At 38.9% G+C, this 17,783-nt stretch overlaps 1 protein-coding gene across 3 annotated transcripts; it reads left to right on the top strand.

Annotated features, from left to right (window-relative positions):
• The first annotated feature begins 1,180 nt into the window (after positions 1-1,180).
• On the top strand, positions 1,181-17,375 carry LOC131235695 (lipid phosphate phosphatase 2). 3 transcript variants are annotated; one of them, XM_058232996.1, is made up of 8 exons: positions 1,181-1,337; positions 3,415-3,639; positions 3,966-4,053; positions 4,158-4,267; positions 4,380-4,473; positions 6,271-6,459; positions 6,550-6,609; positions 16,907-17,375. In XM_058232996.1, the coding sequence occupies exons 2-8, from the start codon at positions 3,424-3,426 to the stop codon at positions 17,113-17,115; spliced, it is 966 nt and encodes a 321-aa protein (XP_058088979.1). In that variant the 5' UTR covers positions 1,181-1,337; positions 3,415-3,423; the 3' UTR covers positions 17,116-17,375. The 3 variants fall into 3 exon arrangements, with proteins under 3 accessions (XP_058088979.1, XP_058088980.1, XP_058088978.1); XM_058232997.1 differs by having other exon boundaries at positions 1,200-1,337; positions 3,418-3,639; XM_058232995.1 differs by lacking the exons at positions 1,181-1,337; positions 6,550-6,609 and having other exon boundaries at positions 3,418-3,639.
• Positions 17,376-17,783: the final 408 nt, after the last annotated feature.

The following is a 17,783-nucleotide window of genomic DNA, read 5'->3' as shown; positions in this document are numbered from 1 at the left end:
GGAGAGAAAAACGTCACATGCTTAGTATTTTATTTATTTTTGGTTAGATTGTGTTTGGTTTTAGCTTAGGTTTATTTTAGCATGATTTAAATTGGATCCATTAAAATTAATTAACTTAGTCATGATGATTTTATCGAGAGGACTATTGTATGCTTAATTAATTAATTTTCTCCGGGTCTAAACTGGGTTTGGGTTTGAGTTGGAGTTGGGCTCATTTTAGTTTGAACCATGTTGAAATGGCAGGGTCTAGTTGGGTCGCGTCAAGATGATTTTAAGATGATTTAAAACTTGAACCATGGATATCTTGAGTTGAACTTTTGAACTTAGACCCACCAATGGATTTAAATTTTGGACTGAAACCCACTAAGTACCAGTTGGAACTTGAATGGTCCACAAGGCCCTAGTTAGTATATGAGTTGGGATGGGACAATTTTGACTTATTCTAACCGGAGACATAGGCTTTTATTCTCTATTAGAAAATTTTATTTATTGTAATGTAATTGTGCTACATTATTATAGATTGCAACGCTGATAATGTCTTCACTGTCGGGCACCCATCTGGATGCATAAAAACATGGAAGCGTACCACAGACCAGCTATATATCTACTGTAGGTCGTGTCGTGCGAAGACGAGCACCGACGCTCCTGGAGCTCCAAGTTGTACCAACAGTTCAAACAAGATCAAAGTTACATAGCCCTACAGTGATGAATTTTTTATATCTACACCGTTCATCTATTTTTAGAGATCATTTTAGAGCATTAGCCAAAAACTGAATCATATCCAAAGGTCATATGGACCACACCACACATAGTAGCGGAGATAATGATTTTCACTGTTAAAAAATTCGTAGGTCCTACCATAACGTTTGTTTTCCATCTAATCTGTTTATAATGTCACAAAGACCTAAGTTAAGAGGAAAAACAAATTTCATATTGATCGAAAACTTATGTGACCCAAAAAGGGTTTCAATGGTAGACATTTAATCCCCCACTGCTTTTTTCAGTGTGGTTCACTTGATAGTTAGAACTGTCTTATTCTTTGTCTCAATCCTTAAAACGAACTCACCAAATGGATGGACGGTTTGGATATAACACATACCTCGTGATCAGACCCACAGAACTTGCTGACGTCAATACATAAGCTATATAGGTGGTGTGAGGTACACCAGCCAAACCGCTTCCGGAAAACGGAGAATCTCTTTAGTGAAGGTATTATAATAATAAAAAAAATTCAAACCGCCTCTCTCTCTTAAATACCGTTGCAAATGTCTCGGCTCAGTGGATAAAACTGAGAAAAGCCAAGACAAGAAGATTCTCTCTCTCTCTCGCTTTTCAAGGTTTGCCCCTTACCTTCTCCCAATACTACAATTTCCCTCTTCTCTTTGAAATGCATTCAGTTGTAGATTTCTTGTTGCATGTTATCTGTTCAAGAATCGATACGTAGAAACCCTAATTTCATGCTTTCCGACGCAGACTCGTATTTTTTCCTCTTTTTTTAATATTTTTTTAGACTGTTCGAGAATTAGATCAATTTGGAACTGAAATGTGCTGAATCAGCTGTTCTCGTTGTTGGAAATGGATGGTTGTGATCCTAGCCCTAGTTACCATATGGACGGGGGCCGGTCATTTGGTTATTTAACACGTGGTGGGTCTTGCCATGGATGGACCATGCCGCAAAATATCCCGCTTTGGATGGTCGTCACGGTCTGGTTAGTAGCTTGCAAATGGACGGTTAAAAGATTATGCGACGGTGACGGCATTTTTCGGGAAATTCCATCAAGCGGACGGTTAGGTTCATCTGTACATCCATTGTAGTAGGGGGCATGCCAGATGAGTGCTCTGATCAGCAAAAGCATCAAGCAAAACATGTTGTTCTGCTCGGCCGTGTACTCCATACGTTAGAAAGCATTTATTCAAATAATCTGATTGCTAATGAACTTGGAATCATCCAATTTGGCGTGTCGGATATCGATTCTGCAATCACGAGCCTTGGATATCTTTTCAGTAATTATGATTAGGTGGTGTTTGTTAGGATGTTTGGGTTGCGGGTGTAGAAATTGTGTTTGAGACTGAAACTTAATGGGAATGATGTATTTGGGTGAATCATAAATGGTAGAAATTGATGATCATGTGAAGCACATGTTTGGGAAATCAATCCGTCTATATGGATGTAGTACTTAGGAGCAGTGAGAAATCTTTCGATTCAAATCTCGGCTATGCAGATGTGAAGAGTGCAGTCTAGGGATGCTTCTTTTTCACCTGTTGCTGAAGAAATGTATTATGTGAAAATCATTGTGCAACTTGGACACACGAAATTATATCTAGATATAAACCGTTCATCTGAGGGACTAACTGTGATGGGCCACAATGGGAAATCTCACTGGTGGGACAATCTTAATTGTCTGTTCTGCTATCACATATGAGGCAATGGGGAAGAAAATTGGCAATGGTCTTCATTGAATGGAAAAGTTTTGCAGCAAGGAATGCCCAGCCCATATGATACTGGGAAAGTTGCCTATCCCTGATGGGGCCCACCCAATGAATGACTAGGAGCTCTGCACAGTGTGACATGTCCTGTTGTTGTGCAGCCACATGATACTAAGATCCATCTGGTTATAAAAACTCTTCTACTGATGTGTTTCTGGTGGACATTGTTCCAACAAAAAGGCTCATCTTACTTGTACGGGCAAGCAAAAAAAGACCCAACTCTCCCTTTGATTGGTTCACATAGGTGGTGGATCCACACATCTAGTATGACATCCATTTCTTCTAAGGTGACTGAGCAGAAACCAAGATGCTTTCCTTTCTCTTTCTTACAAGTAAGATTGCAATTCTGGAAATCCATCCTCAATTTGAACAATGTAATTTCTTCAAGTTTTATCTGCAGCTTGTTGCTTTCTCTTTGTGTTACATACAAGGTGGTAAGACTTCATTATCTTCTACCTAACACTACTAGGAAGCCATAATGTTTTTGTTTTATTGAGACAAACTATTGGGGCCCTCTTTTTTGTTGTTTTCTTATGAAGTAAATGCCATTCAAAATATTGAAAGATGCTTCTTAGAATCTTGATTATGATTTGCAGATGAAGATCTTGTTATTTCTTGTTTGGTATTCTAGAAATTACAGAGTTCCGTAAACCATCTTCTTGTTCTCACTATTGGATTAGTGAATTTCTACTTCTAGAACATGCTAGGTCTTTGAACTTTTTCAATGGATTTCATGCGCATACAATCTTGTATCGTCTGATGGGAAGCATGCATATTGTTCCATTTACTCCCTTCAAGGATGCATAAAAGTTGTTGCATTTCATGTATATATATCAGGAATGATAGATTGAATTGTTATCACGAAACATTTGAAACTTGAAAGATTGGTCTAGTTCTGAATTCCCTGTTTATTTGTTTATCTTTTAGTAGGATAAAATGCCAGAGATTCAGTTGGGAGCTCACACCATAAAATCTCATGGAGTAAAAGTGGCAAGGGTGCATATGCACGACTGGCTTATACTCCTACTTCTGGGTGTGATAGAGGTCATATTGAATGTTATAGAGCCATTCTACCGCTTTGTGGGGAAAGATATGATGGCAGACCTGAAGTACCCATTGCAAAGCAATACAGTGCCGATTTGGGCTGTTCCGGTATGATTTGGTTTCCAAGGCACTGTTTGATAGATGCCTAAAACTGAGTTCATCTCATTTAAGTTACAAGTGATTGTGTATTAGAGATCATCTCTAATACATTGTTACTGTTAACATGAACTCATTATGTATTAGAGTCAAGATCTCTAATACATAATTACTGTTATCTAAAATGAGATGAACTCATTTTTAGGTGTCTACCAAACAAGGCCGATGAGTTTTGCTTAATTTATCATGTGGCGAAGTAGATGCATTTGTAAATTCTACATATGATGGAGTGCAATTCTATGAAAAGTTCACAATCATTTTCTTTTTCCTGATAACAGATTATCGCAGTCTTGTTGCCTTTAGCAATCTTTATTGTGTACTACATCATCAGAAGGGATGTATATGATTTGCACCATGCCATATTGGGTAATCCTCCTCCCCTCTTATGCCTAATGTAAAATAGCTGCATAGTTGTTTATATGTTAAGGGATCATATCTGTAACACTAAAGTGATGACTATGCAAGCTCAGGCCTTCTATTTTCTGTACTGATAACTGGGGTGATGACTGATGCGATCAAGGATGCTGTTGGTCGTCCTCGACCGGATTTCTTTTGGCGCTGTTTCCCTGATGGAAAGGCGGTGGGTCCTCTCTCTCTCTCTCTCTCTCTTCAAACTCTTGTTCGCATGTGTTATGTGTCCTGGTGGACATTCTATACTTAGATCGCATATTGTTTCTGCCATTTATTTCTAGGATTACGATCCAGTCACAGGGAATGTTATTTGCCATGGCGTGAAAAGTGTGATTAAAGAAGGGCACAAAAGTTTTCCAAGCGGGCATACTTCATGTAAGCAGCACAATCACCACCCGATAATAATTTACTGTTTGCATATTGGTGTTTTTTACTTGGTACTGATTTTGTTACTGCGATCATGGTTCTTGGTAATTTTATTTTACATTTTGGAGTTTCGTAGTATATCTGTTTCTCCCTAGTTAAATAAATCATATATAGTTTGTTAGAGTAAACTTAACTTGTGTTTTTCCTTTTCCCCTATCCAATGCTCTTGTATGGTTTGTAACAACCAACATGTAAGAACTTGAGTCTTTGAAAAGTTCATTTGACTCAGTATTCCACGTATGTTATAGAAATCCTAACTCTACTAACATTGTTCCTTCATTATTGTACCTCTCAACAAGTGAAAACCATGTATGGAAGCCCAACGGGGTTTGGGCAAGCGGCCAACACCATAGGTTTGCTCCCTACAGGCGTGGGTTCGACTCCCCTCCCCGGCATTACCCGATGCACGTGGTTGCGGGTAATTGCGTGCATCTGCAGGGAGTAGTCTTGCCTCAAAAAGGGGTGTGGACACCCCGTGTTGTCCAGACAAAAAAAAAAAACCATGTATAAAAAACTCGTTTAATACTTCCCATCACTCACTACATCCAAATTAGGTGTGTTTGTGAGGGAAACAATCAAAGGGTAGCTTGAGTGCTTACTGACTTAAACAGGTTGTGCTGCTACTGCTTGATGCGTTTGGAAGCGGATTGCATCCTGCCCCCGCTTGGACGGAATCAGTCTAGGCCAGGGCTATGTGGGGCCCACCTTTATGTATGAGTTTTATCCACACTGCTCATCCATTTTTCCAGATCATTTTACGTTATGATCCCAAAATTGAGGCTGATCCAAGGCTGAAGTGGACTGCACAGTGGGAAATGAATGCCCACCACTAAAAACTTCTTGGGGCCTCAAAAGTTTTTGATCAATATGAAATTTGTGTTTTCCCTTCATCCAGGTTTGTTGGACCTTATGAACAGGTTGGATGGCAAATAAACATCACTGTGGGCCCTAGGAAGGTTTCAAGTTTCAACGGCGGGTGTCATTATCACTGTTGCTTCTTGTTGTGTGGTCCAATTGAGCCTTAGATCTGCCTCATTTTTGGGCTCATACCCTAAAATGATTTGGAAAAATGTATGAATGGCATGGATAAAACCCTTACACCTCAGTGGGCCCCACAGAGCCTCTGTCTAGACCGATTTCCGTCCTGGCAGGGGCAGGACACAATCCGATTCTGATGTGTTTATGCTGCCATTATTACATGCTTATGTCTAGCCTATAGTAATGGACGTACAGTTGTAATTAAATGAATATTTTTCCTGCAATGTCCCCTCCCCCTTCCTTTTTCTGTCGAGCGTGCACAGTTTTAGTTATGAATAGCATATAGTGAGAAGCAAGGAGAAGAAAGAGGACTACGTGAAAGGACTTGCTATTTGATCTTTATTTTTATTATTTCTTTGCACTTGTTTATTATTATGGCCGATGGGCACCACAGTAGGAGAATTTTGTTTGCATATGTTGTTTCACCTTCTTATCTTGGTTACCACTATATGTTGATATCTAGTGAAGCATGAACGAATGAACTCTTTTTTCCCCTTTTGTGTTCTTTGGTTAGCTTTATCATTATATTTTCACAAGGAATCATGGATTGGATTATAAGGCTGAGGATTTTAACATCTCATTTTCAGAAAAATTAACTTTGCTTGTGGGGTTATGGGTGCCTATTGGTGCGTGTCTGTATCTTTTCTCATGATCTTCTTAGTTGTGTTAATTTCTAAGGGTTTGAAATTATTGGGATCAAATATGCAGGGTGCTTCGCAGGTTTAGGTTTTTTGGCATGGTATCTTTCGGGGAAAGTCAGAGTGTTTGATCGTAGGGGTCATGTTGCAAAACTTTGCATTGTATTTCTTCCCCTACTTTGTGCAGCTCTTGTAGGAATTTCCCGTGTGGACGACTATTGGCATCATTGGCAAGATGTATTTGCTGGAGGACTTTTAGGTTTGTTCTTTAGGCATTAATTGTACTGGATACTATTGGTTATAATCAAATATTTCTTGATTTATTTAGTGACTCCAATGTCATTTGCAGGGCTAACAGTAGCCTCATTTTGTTATTTGCAATTCTTCCCACCCCCGTATGATATCGATGGTACACTCCTTGTTCTTTTCTTACTCTCCATTTATCCAAGACTTGCTTTCATTTTTCTATTGCACTTATATTTTGCCTACCATTGAGCTTCTAGTTATCATCATCCAAAAGAAAATCTAAGGGGGATTTCATTTTTTTTGGCAAGTTCTGGTGTTATTGAAGTAGTTAATATTTAAAGAGTTCCTATTCTGTTAATTATTTGCAACAAATGTAATGCTGTATGCAAAAATGCTATTGCTATCCCTTCATTTAGAAAATTTATTACAATTTACAACACAAAGCTTTGAGAATTGTTTTGCATGTACTTATTTGGAAGTTTCTTATTTCCAAACAGTGTTTCAAATAGTGCTCATAGCGTAGCGATAGCGCTACGTAGCGTAGCTAAATAGTGTAAATCCCCTATAATGCACGCTACAGGGGTCATAGCGTATGTTATAGCTATGTAGCATGTAGTGTTTGTAGCGTACACTACAATGTATTTTTTATTTTTATTTTGAAGAGTGATGAGAACATTTATTTTTATTTATTTATAGTCTTGTTTGTTAAAAATAGTGTAAAATTCATACTATAAAAATAAAAATAAAACTTAAAACATAAAGTTAAAACCAAACCTTTTCTTTGTTTACTTTCACTTATAATGGTGGTGATCATTTCTTAAAGTTGGTGTGAAACTCACACGCTTAAAAAACCATTAAAACTAAATTTAAAAGAAAAATGGTTTTGAAAGAGGGCTTTCAAAAACCCGTCTTTGTATAGATGACATCTGTATTGTACTTAATACTCTTAACCTGTGGGATTTTTTTTTTTGCTTTTCATACTTGTGAGTTGTGACTTGTGGTTTCAATTAAACATTATTAATTAAAGTGGTTTGCTTAGGAAGTTGTTGATGTGATAATTATTTGATTTATTTTATGACTTTATATGTGGATTGACTTTTGATAAATGATAATTAATAACTTGTTTGAATATGCTTATACTTGAAAAAATGAATCATCTTTAGTTATTTTTATATTGTTTGCTTTTTTCCCCCTTACTATTTATCATATTTTTCCTATATTTAAATTAAAAAATAGAAGTATCGTGTAGCTTACACTATACGCTACGCTATTTACGCTACACACTACAGAGGAATGAACGCTACACAACATGCTACCTCTATTTAAAACACTGTTTCCAAATCACTATCATTATAACAGAATCATGATTTAGCAGATTCTTGCTAAGGAGGGGTCGTGAGGACCCATCGTTGAGTTAGGTCATCATATACATTGTCTTGATGAGTATTGTAATTTTCTCTTGATCTTGAAGTAACATTGAGGACAGGTTTGGCAGTTAGAAATGAGGACATAGTACACTGGTACATCCACCCATCCCTTGCATGGCTTCCATGTGGGAACACCCGGGGCATCTCCTGATTACAATCCCATGGTCCTGGCCCTGTGGACCTTGTCCAATGTATGGGTCCGATATTCTACACCAAAGTGTGTGCTATTTTTCTTCTTGGATTGTTTGTGTTGGTATTATTTAGGTGTCAATTTTTGGTTCCCATATAATTGGGAATTAGGTTGTGCCATTTTGTCCGATGAAGTGTCTTGGCAAGGATTCAAAATTGAGGTTTCAGAGTGTGACTCACTCATCCCAATACAGGATTGATTTATATTGCTGGTACGAATAGGACCCTTCTTAGATTGGACAAGCCACTGGATGGCACAAAAAGATAATTAAAATGCGAAAAATTATAAAAATAAAAAAATTAGAATCTAAAAGATCAAGAAAAAAGCAGAAGATTTGCATGGTTTTTCAACCAAAAGATCTAAACAATGTGGCCACCATGATGGACAACTTGGATCTCTCACATGTATGCCTCGCACGTGTGGCTGCAAAGTGTGTGTTCTTAGCATAGAGAAAAGGGCAAAAATAAAAGAACTTTGCTTCTTTCTTTCTTCTCGTCCTTTTTCCATTTTCCTCTCTCTCCTTTGCTACCTTGTCTTGTCGAAATAAAAGGGGGGAGGGTGGCATGGTTGATTCATTGGCAGTGAGTGGTAATGCTATTCGTTGATTGCTATTGGAGGATTGGCACTGCATAAATCCTCCTATACGTGTTGAAGACTAAGGGATTCGGGGTGGATAGAATGGGCATCGGAGTGTGTGAAGTCAGCCCACTCTCTGTTATGGTCAGCGGATCTCCCAAAGGCTTCTTTAGAGGGTCAGGAGGCATTAGGCAAGGGACCCTTATCTCCCCATCAATTTGCTGTCATTGCAGAGGCTCTAAGCAAGATGGTTGTGAAAGCATTTGATGGGGACCTGATTTTAGGCTTCTAGGTGAGTATAGATAGTCTCCAAGTTGCTTATCTCGAACATGCAAACAACACAATTCTATTTTTTGTTGTGAATTGGGGTTAGGTGGCTAATCTGAAAAGAGCAGCGAGATGGTTTGAAACAACATCTGGAAAAAACAAATCAATATGTTGCAGAGTGAGATGTTGGGCATTTGCTTGAATGAGGAAGGGATTCAAATCTTGGCTTTGTAGATGCAAGGCTGGATGCCTCCTTGCAATGTACCTAGACTTATGATTATGTATAGGAAAGCTACTAAGCGGTTTTGGGATGCTATGATTGAAAGGGTGGAAAACAAGTTGATAGCTTGAAAGGGTAGATACTTATTGTTGGGGGGACTGGATCACGCTAATCAAAGCCACCCTGTCAAATATGCGCATCTATGACATGCCATTATTCTGGTTTCCAGCTCCAGCCAATGTGATCAATAACATAGATTGCAAAGGGGTGACAAGGTTTGGGCTAAAAGAAGAAATTTCGCCTAGTAGAGTTGAGCGAGGTGTGCAAACTGAAAGAAGTTGGGAACCGGCGCATTAAAGATCTAAGATCCATGAACTGTTTTGCTTGGGAAATGACTTTGGCATTACATAATGGAAGATGGAAACCATTCAATATTGTCAAATGGCATAAGCGATCCTGTGCGATCGCTTATGCCTGATCACTTATGCAATCGCACAATTGCATAAGCAATCGTATTAACTTTTTTTTTTTTTTGAAAAAAATTAAAAGAAATAAAAAAATTGGAAAAAAATGGAAAGTACGTGATCACATATGCGATTATGCGATCGCTTTATGCGATATGCGATCGCATACCAGCCATATGGCATATGCAACCATTGCATATGCCATATGCATGGCATTATGCGATCGCTTTTGACAACATTGAAACCATTGGAAAGTAATTATTTGTTATCAAATGTGGTAGTCGGAAGGATGGGAGGCTGGTTTGCTCGTCTCTTCTCATTACAAGGCTTCAAGGATCTGGAAGGTGGTAATGGGGGTATGTGAGGAGTTCTCTCAAGTGATTTTGTATATTGTGGGGAATGGATCTCGCATCATATTTTGGGAGGATCTATGGTGTCGTGACACTTAACTTAAGAGTTATTTACTCTAGCTGATTCAGTTTCTCTTTTGGTAGTGGAGTTCATCTCACAATGTTTCTTCGGTGAGGGATACATAGTAGCGTGGTCTCTTATGTTCCGCAGGAATCTTCTAAATGGGAAGTGGGAGAGATCATAAGCTTGTAGGATTGTGCCCACTTAGTTTTGATTGGCTGGTTTGCTCATCTCTTCTCATTAGAAGGCTTCTGGGATTTGGAAGGTAGTGATGTCCAATGTTCGAAATATCGGTATCATGTTATGTATCGCACCCTTGGGATATGGATACGCATTGGTTATCGCATGTGATATATCGGTTGTATCACATGTATTGCTGTTGTTGGAAACATGAAGAAACACTGAAAATTGGTCAAATTTTTCAATGAAACTTCAGTGATTGTTAAAAAAGACATCAATACACACTTATAAATCACAACATTACAAAAAACAAGTGCACATAATAGATTTTCTTTGTATGGGGTCCGAATCTATGCGCTGTCTAACTGAATTAATGTAAGTATATTCAAAGTCTATTCAAATAATTTATAAATGTAAGAAGATGTGTTGAGACACAAGTAATACATTCAAAAGCAAAAGAAGAATCACTAGATCAGGTTATATACATGTTTGGTTTTATGTTTGGACACAAATATTGCAACCGATTTTTGAGAAATTGGGAAATTTTGATTTGTTTCAATTTTCTGCAACTCGGCCCATCTCCAATTCTCGAAATCGAAGCTCCCAATCCATGATTTTTCATGCATACCATGAAAAATCATGGATTTGTAACAATGTGACACTGATTTAACATGATTTGCAGAAAAAAAAGGATTACAAATCGAATATGCTCACTGGATCGAACTTGTGGGATATATCTCACTACTTGTGCGTTTTGTATTGCATAGGTTGGATACAAGATATATCGTGGGATACATTGGCCGATATTGTCGATTCTTCAAACACTGGTGGATCCCTTGTCATCCCCATCTTTTCTTCTTCTTCTTCTTCTTCTCTTTTGAGGGTTTTAATAAAATTGTGTTGCTATTCAACAAAGACAAAAAGAAGGGTACGAGACCCTGTTTACAAGCCCCACACCCTTAAACAAAAGAGCCCATCTATGAGAAAAATATTTGATACTTTGGCAGAGCGTGATGGTCTTATGGATAATACACGTGCACTTAGAAATTGCACGTTAGGAATATGTAACTGAAATTAAATTGTCTAGGTAGTGGGCCCTACTTTAGATGGTTTATAAAACAATAAATGTACTAAAATGATTCCTTAGTGGTTGCGCTTGCTTGGTTAGTGGTCAAAGATGAAATCCTAACCATGAACCTCCTTCATAATAGGAACATGATGATCACAAATGGGGTGTTCGATGTGCTTATTGAATGCAGAATTCGTTAGCCACCTTTGAATTCATTATGAATTCATTTGGGTTGCATGGAACAACATATGCAATCTCCTTGATATGGTGTGGATCTCTCCTGGGTCTTTTGAGGCCTTCGTACAAGCTTGGCATGGAGAGATGCGAGGGAAAATGAAGTCAATTAATCTTTCCCTTATGGTCGTGCTTTGATCATTGTGCAAAAAGCACAAAAATAGGACTTTCGATAGTGAGTTGGCATCCCTTTAAGGCATTTTTCTTGAGAATCAAAGGCTAGATAATCTTTTGGGTGTTAGGTCTTCATTAGTTTAAAGGATGTAAGGGAGGATTTTTTAGGTTCTTGGAATGTATTTGTTTGATCTCTTTGTTTCTTGTGGATGATCCTTTATCGTCCACATCTTTTTTTTCCCCCTCCTTTGAGTGGTTTTAATAAAATTCTGTGTTGCCTTTCGGAAAAAGGAAAAAAAGAAAAGAAAAGAATAAAAGGGTGCATGACCCCTGTGTGCAAGCCCCCGTTCTTGTACAAAAGAGCCCATCTATGAGAGAGAAACTTCGCTACTCTGGCAAAGTGTGATAGTCCTACGAATAATACAGAGTCACTTGGAACCTACCCACTAGGCATATGTGTAACTCGAATTAAACCGTTTAGTAGTGGGCCCCACTTTAGATGGTTTATAAAACAAAGAAAAATGTACTAAAATGATTCCTTAATTGGTTGATTCTCATATATCTAATTGAAGGTCACCATGAAAATTTTTCTTCTTTAATCAAAGCAACGACTCAGGTGACTGTTGAAGTGATAAATTCCCTTGATATACATTGGTACACCACACTCTGACAGCTTAAGCTTTTGGAGTGAATGGTTGTTTGACATGGTATCAAAGCGGAAGGTCCTATGTTCGAATCTCGAGAGCAGCAAATATGCCTCGCTAATATATTATTCTCCCATGAGGGGTCAGGAAAATCAGGTCCGGCCCAGGGACCGGGAAATTAAGCCCGGCCTATTTATGGTGTGAGTGTCCCTCCACCTTCGTCAATATATTCCCGTGCGGAGTTCCCACCTTGCACGTGCGGGGGGGTGTTGAAGTGATAAAGTCCCTTGATATACATTGATACACCACACACTCTGACAGCTTAAGCTTTTGGAGTAAATGGTTGTTTGACAGTGACTTAGATAGAGTTGGCACTTTTTATTGTACCGGGTGGTGACTGTGATCGGTTCTAATTGAAACGCTGTAACTTGGCTGATAGTAAGTTGTACTAGTCCTTGTGGATGGATTTAAAAGAAGTCGTTCTTCACCACCAACATGTGTGTAATGGTTTATCATGTACTGAAATCATTATCATCATTCGCCATCATCATCTATATATCTTAGCCTCCTCCCAAATTCATGATTGGCTTTTAAAAGGTCACAATCACCAATTGGGTTAGCAACACTTGCATGGCAATAGGGTCTCTCCTGTGTTTATGAATATTGGTATCAGGGGGCATATCAGCCTAGTCAAAACATGATATGGTATGGGCACCGCATATCAGTATTGGCCTGTATCGGACTGTATCAGTTGGTTTTTTAAAAGCCACAGAATTAAAAAGAAATATTGGAAAAATGGGAAAATGAGATATTGAAGAAGTGTGTGTGTGTGTGTGTGCGTGTGTGCGCATAAAAAAGAAAGTGAAGGTTTACCCTTCTTTTCGAATTTTCCCATAATGGTCCGTTCCGCTTTGATTTGTTGAATCGCACTAATATCATTTGTTTTGATACCAAAATAGGTCTAGATCGAGCCTAAAATGACTTTCTAAACTTCATGGTTTAAATAAAAAAGGAAGAAGAAAAATGAGTGAAAATTTGGAAAGAAAATCAAATTTGAGCCTTTATGGGTGTATCAGCCCGTATCAGTGTTGACATGGGCCCCTTTTTTTTAAAAGGTTGGGCTGATTTTGTCCTGTATCACGTATCGTATCAGGCCGATAGGGATAAAATATGGACGTATTGGCTGATACAATACCGATATTGAAAACTATAGTCGCACCCAATACTGACTGCTAGCCCAACTATTACATGCATACCCCGAAGGGAAGCAACGTAGGACCATGGAGGGGAATTTGCTACATAAAACTGTTGAGCACAGGCCTCTCACACACACTGGAGTCATGCTTGAACAGTTGGTTGCACAGAAAAGCAAGGAACCCACCGATCCATGCTTACTAAACACCAATTACATGCCAACATGGTCAACACCATGCACTTTCTTAGTATATTGGGGATTAATATTGAGAACAAATTAACCTTGTTTAGCCATGAACTAAACTAAAAATATGCTGCGCACAATTGACCCACGTTGAGGTAATGAGTTGAACTAGGAATGTGGTTAGAATTAATATTGAGAACAATGGACCAATGTTAGAGGGTTCTTTTTTTTTTTTTTTTTAACACACACACACACCGCCACACACTCACGCCTAAGTGGGATTTCACCACTTATGGGTACTCGAACCCTTGACCCGGTGTTGAAACTCCTAAGAGTTTACCACTGGAGCAAGAGCACTCTGACTTAATTATGCTTAAGAAAGGTGAGTTATGTCATTACAACTGGTACTTCGATCCTTCATTTGGAATTTTTTGTTATGACCTTGTGAAGTATGTTGGTATCATCATGTTTTTGGAATGGGAGATTAAGTTCAGAATCGCAAAGTAAATACTTCAATGCAAATGTACGATCTTTTTTATTATGTTTACACATACTGCATGTTCTCCATAAGATTTAGCTTTCGAACGATAGTTCTCATAGCAGGACTCGGACAATTCCTATGTTGGGTTGATTTGTGGTTCAGTGGGTTGACCATGCGAGTCAAGAAAATGATTTTTCTATTATAAAATATATAATACAACTAATAAAGTAGGTATCTTAAATAAGATGTCTTACTTCTTGGTGAGACCATCGTCATCATCAACATCCTTCTTCACCATCAATGCAAGACACATCATCATCATAATCATATGCTGAAACCAGATTTTCGGTGAGACCCATCATCACAATCTTCTTCTTCTTCTCGGGCATCCACTCTCATTGCCATCGTCATCATCATTATCATCATCTTCTTCTTGGGCATCCACTCATTGCCGTCGTCATCGTCATTGTCATCGTCATTGTCATCACCATCATCTTCTTCTTCCTCCTGAAAATCACCAAAATACTCTTTCCCAACTCAACTGACTTGTTGGGACCAAGTTGAGTCAACCAAGTCCTGTTCTGACCCGGGAAACCAACGCCAAGTTAGTCAATTCCTGATATGAAGCGGAAAACCAATGCCGAGTCTCCTCCCGATCATTGCCATCATCTTCTTCTTCTTAGGCATCCACTCTCGTCCTCGTCATTGTCATCATTATCAACTAATCACTTAGTCTAAAAGCTTGAACTGATAGAGCATGGCGAATCAATCCCTTTATCTCATAGCCCAAGCCCCACATCCCATGGGTTAGGTCCTCGGCCGATCCACCCACCTCACACGGGCCACCCAACCTGAGCATCCTCCTGCATCCCATAGGCCACCCCACTCGAGCCCGGTGTGAAAATGCCCTTACATTAATCACCCCTGGTGAGCAGTCTCGAACTGAACATGAGACCTCCCGCTTTGATACCACTTTGATGTAGGACAATTAACCACTTTCTCTAAAAGCTTGAATTGATAGAGCATGGCGAATCAATCCCTTTATCTCATAGCCCAGGCCCACATCCCATGGGTTAAGTCCTCGGGCGAACTCCCCTCGTGGGCCCCACATCATATGGGTTTCGCCTCACACGAGCTGCCTGCCTCACACAGGTGGGGCCCGCCTCACATGGGCTACCCACCTTGAGTGTGCCCCTGCATCCCACAAGTTACCCCACTTGAGCCCGGTGTGAAACCCTACATTACTCCTCTGGCAGATGACTTGCAAGTCTTGGGTTGACCTGCCTAATTTGAAAACCATGGTCCAACTCCAAACATTTATTTAATAACTTGATGAGAAATGACATGCTAATTGTATCTCTAAAAAAAAAATGAGATGCCAATTGTGAGCTCGAACTTCATGAAACATTCAAGGTCAAGTATGTCACAATATATATTATGCTTGGAATATTTGCTGTGAAGGTGTAATCACCATACTTTTTTTTTTTTTTTCTCAATTTGATTGTATTCTACCACTGGAAAGGTTAAAATTTTCAAGGGAAAAAAAAATCACGAACTGTAAAATTTTAGTAACAATGGTGTGATTGCTAAAAGGCAAAAGATACAAAGGAAAATTGGAATGTTAGAACTTTTGTAGTTGATTCTTCTAGCTCAAATATGTTTTGTATTCTGCTACTAAACATACCCCAAATGGGAGACAAAAGCCTCAGTTTCATCTTTACATGAATTGCTTGTGGGAAATCTTGGCTGCTTAGAATTTTCTTGAGCATCACTAGCGTAGTTTTTGTTCTTGAGTCTGCCTATGGATTCTCCTCGGTAGCCCCAATCTTCTTGGCATCTATGGCACTGTTATTAGATAAACTACCCTTTGGAAAGTTTGGATGTACCTTGAGAACGGCATCTTCAAATTACATATTAAAAAAGGTGAGTGGAGAAATGGGGTTCTGGCAAATCGTAAATGCGCCATTCACGTGCCAACAAATAGGGTAACTTCCAAACAAAGCAGGTATTGTGTATGCACTTGTCATGGTGTTTTAGGTAATTTTTATTTTTGTTTTCTTTTCGTGGAGGCTATTCTTGGTGTTTTAGATATTGTCTTGGGGTAATAGACATTTCTGTTTGTGTAAGACACATTTCAATGTAAAAAAATAAAGAAAAATAAATAAATAAAAGTTCAATTGCTGTTGTGGTCATGCTACATTTTCAGGCACACTAAATGCAGGGAAGCTTCTGAACTCTGGAGGCAGAAGTTTATCTACCCAGTACAGCTTGCAGAAACATAACCAAGATTAGAATTGCACACATGTTTTACTCTTGTTTTCTCACAGTCCTGATGAGGATGAATGGAAGATGTGTATAAGATCTTGGCTGCACATCAGGCATGCCTCATGATACATGGGCTATGGTCCAAAATCAGCCTGTATAGTTTTTTGTTTTTTATTTTTTATTTTTTTTGAAGTGTCTCTCCTTCGTCTGGGACGATCTTAAGTGTCTGATTTGAGGAGGATAAAATGACAGCTGATTACTTTTGGGTCATCGTAGCAGCTAGGAATTTTCTGGTTGGCCTATTCTGAGCCCTAGGCCATATGGCGGGCCTCGCCATATGGGTGGTCCACATCTTGTACATGTTAGTGACATGTTCCTACAGGAACTCTTATGGCAAAAAATAAAAATAAAATAATAATAATAATAATAATAATAATAATTTGTAACTGATCATTTCCCGGACGTGCAGCCATATTATTTTGTTTGACCTTGGGCCTAAGTGCCAAAATTTCTAAGCCTTCGATTTGTTTTGGTATGCAGGTTGGGGACCTCATGCATATTTCGAGATGTTGGCAGAGTCGCGCAACGGCATCCAAGGATCTGCGAATGCGAATTGTCTTAGCGTGCAGTCAGGGGAGATTGAGAGTGTCTACATGGCTTCAGGACATGGTACAGCGACGGCAGAAATCAACATCAGAGAGAGCAGCCCGATTCTGGACGCGCTTGAATCTGGGAGGAGACGCTACTGATTCCATGTTTGAATATAGGGAAAGCATGGTCAGCCCTGGAACTTAATCGACCTTTTGATGTACAAATTTCTTTTTTGAATCAATGCATTTAGACCTGAAAATTTGCATGCGTCTTACCATTGTTCAGTATTCTTTCATTGGATCATTTAGTAGTTTACATGGATAGGATTCACATGCACTGTTACTCAAAATGCTACTTATAGATGTGACATTTCGTATGATTTAATTCTCGACGTAACGAACAGATGTGACATTTCATATGATTTAATTCTTGAACGAGATGGTCGAGTCAAGAAAGGGTATTTTTGACTATATGTAAAGCGAGTAGCTAGGGACAATTCTACCCACAGCGTCTTCGTAGAATCGTGAATTTCTGAATTTTTGTGCTCTTATGCTGGTCCCAAGTCAAGATAAAAGGAGGGCTGTGTTAGGTTAGCTGGTTGGTATAATTCGATAGAGTGAATGGCGGAACTAGATTCATGTAGCCGGCCCCAATTAGTTGGGATAAGGTTTTTAGATGATGATAGTTGTGAACTTTGGGTTTTAGGAGGGCACGGGAAGGGATTTGGAACATGGGCAAGGGAATTAGGTAATTTGGATGTCTCTGCATGTTTAGTAACCTACAGTTCAGATTTTAATTGCTCTGCCCCACGAGTAATGCAGAATTT

The sequence above is a fragment of the Magnolia sinica genome, chromosome 19 (assembly GCF_029962835.1).
Source record: "Magnolia sinica isolate HGM2019 chromosome 19, MsV1, whole genome shotgun sequence".
NCBI lineage: Eukaryota > Viridiplantae > Streptophyta > Magnoliopsida > Magnoliales > Magnoliaceae > Magnolia > Magnolia sinica.
The sequence above is the reverse complement of the archived record's forward strand: the minus strand, read 5'-3'. Positions and strand labels throughout refer to the sequence as shown.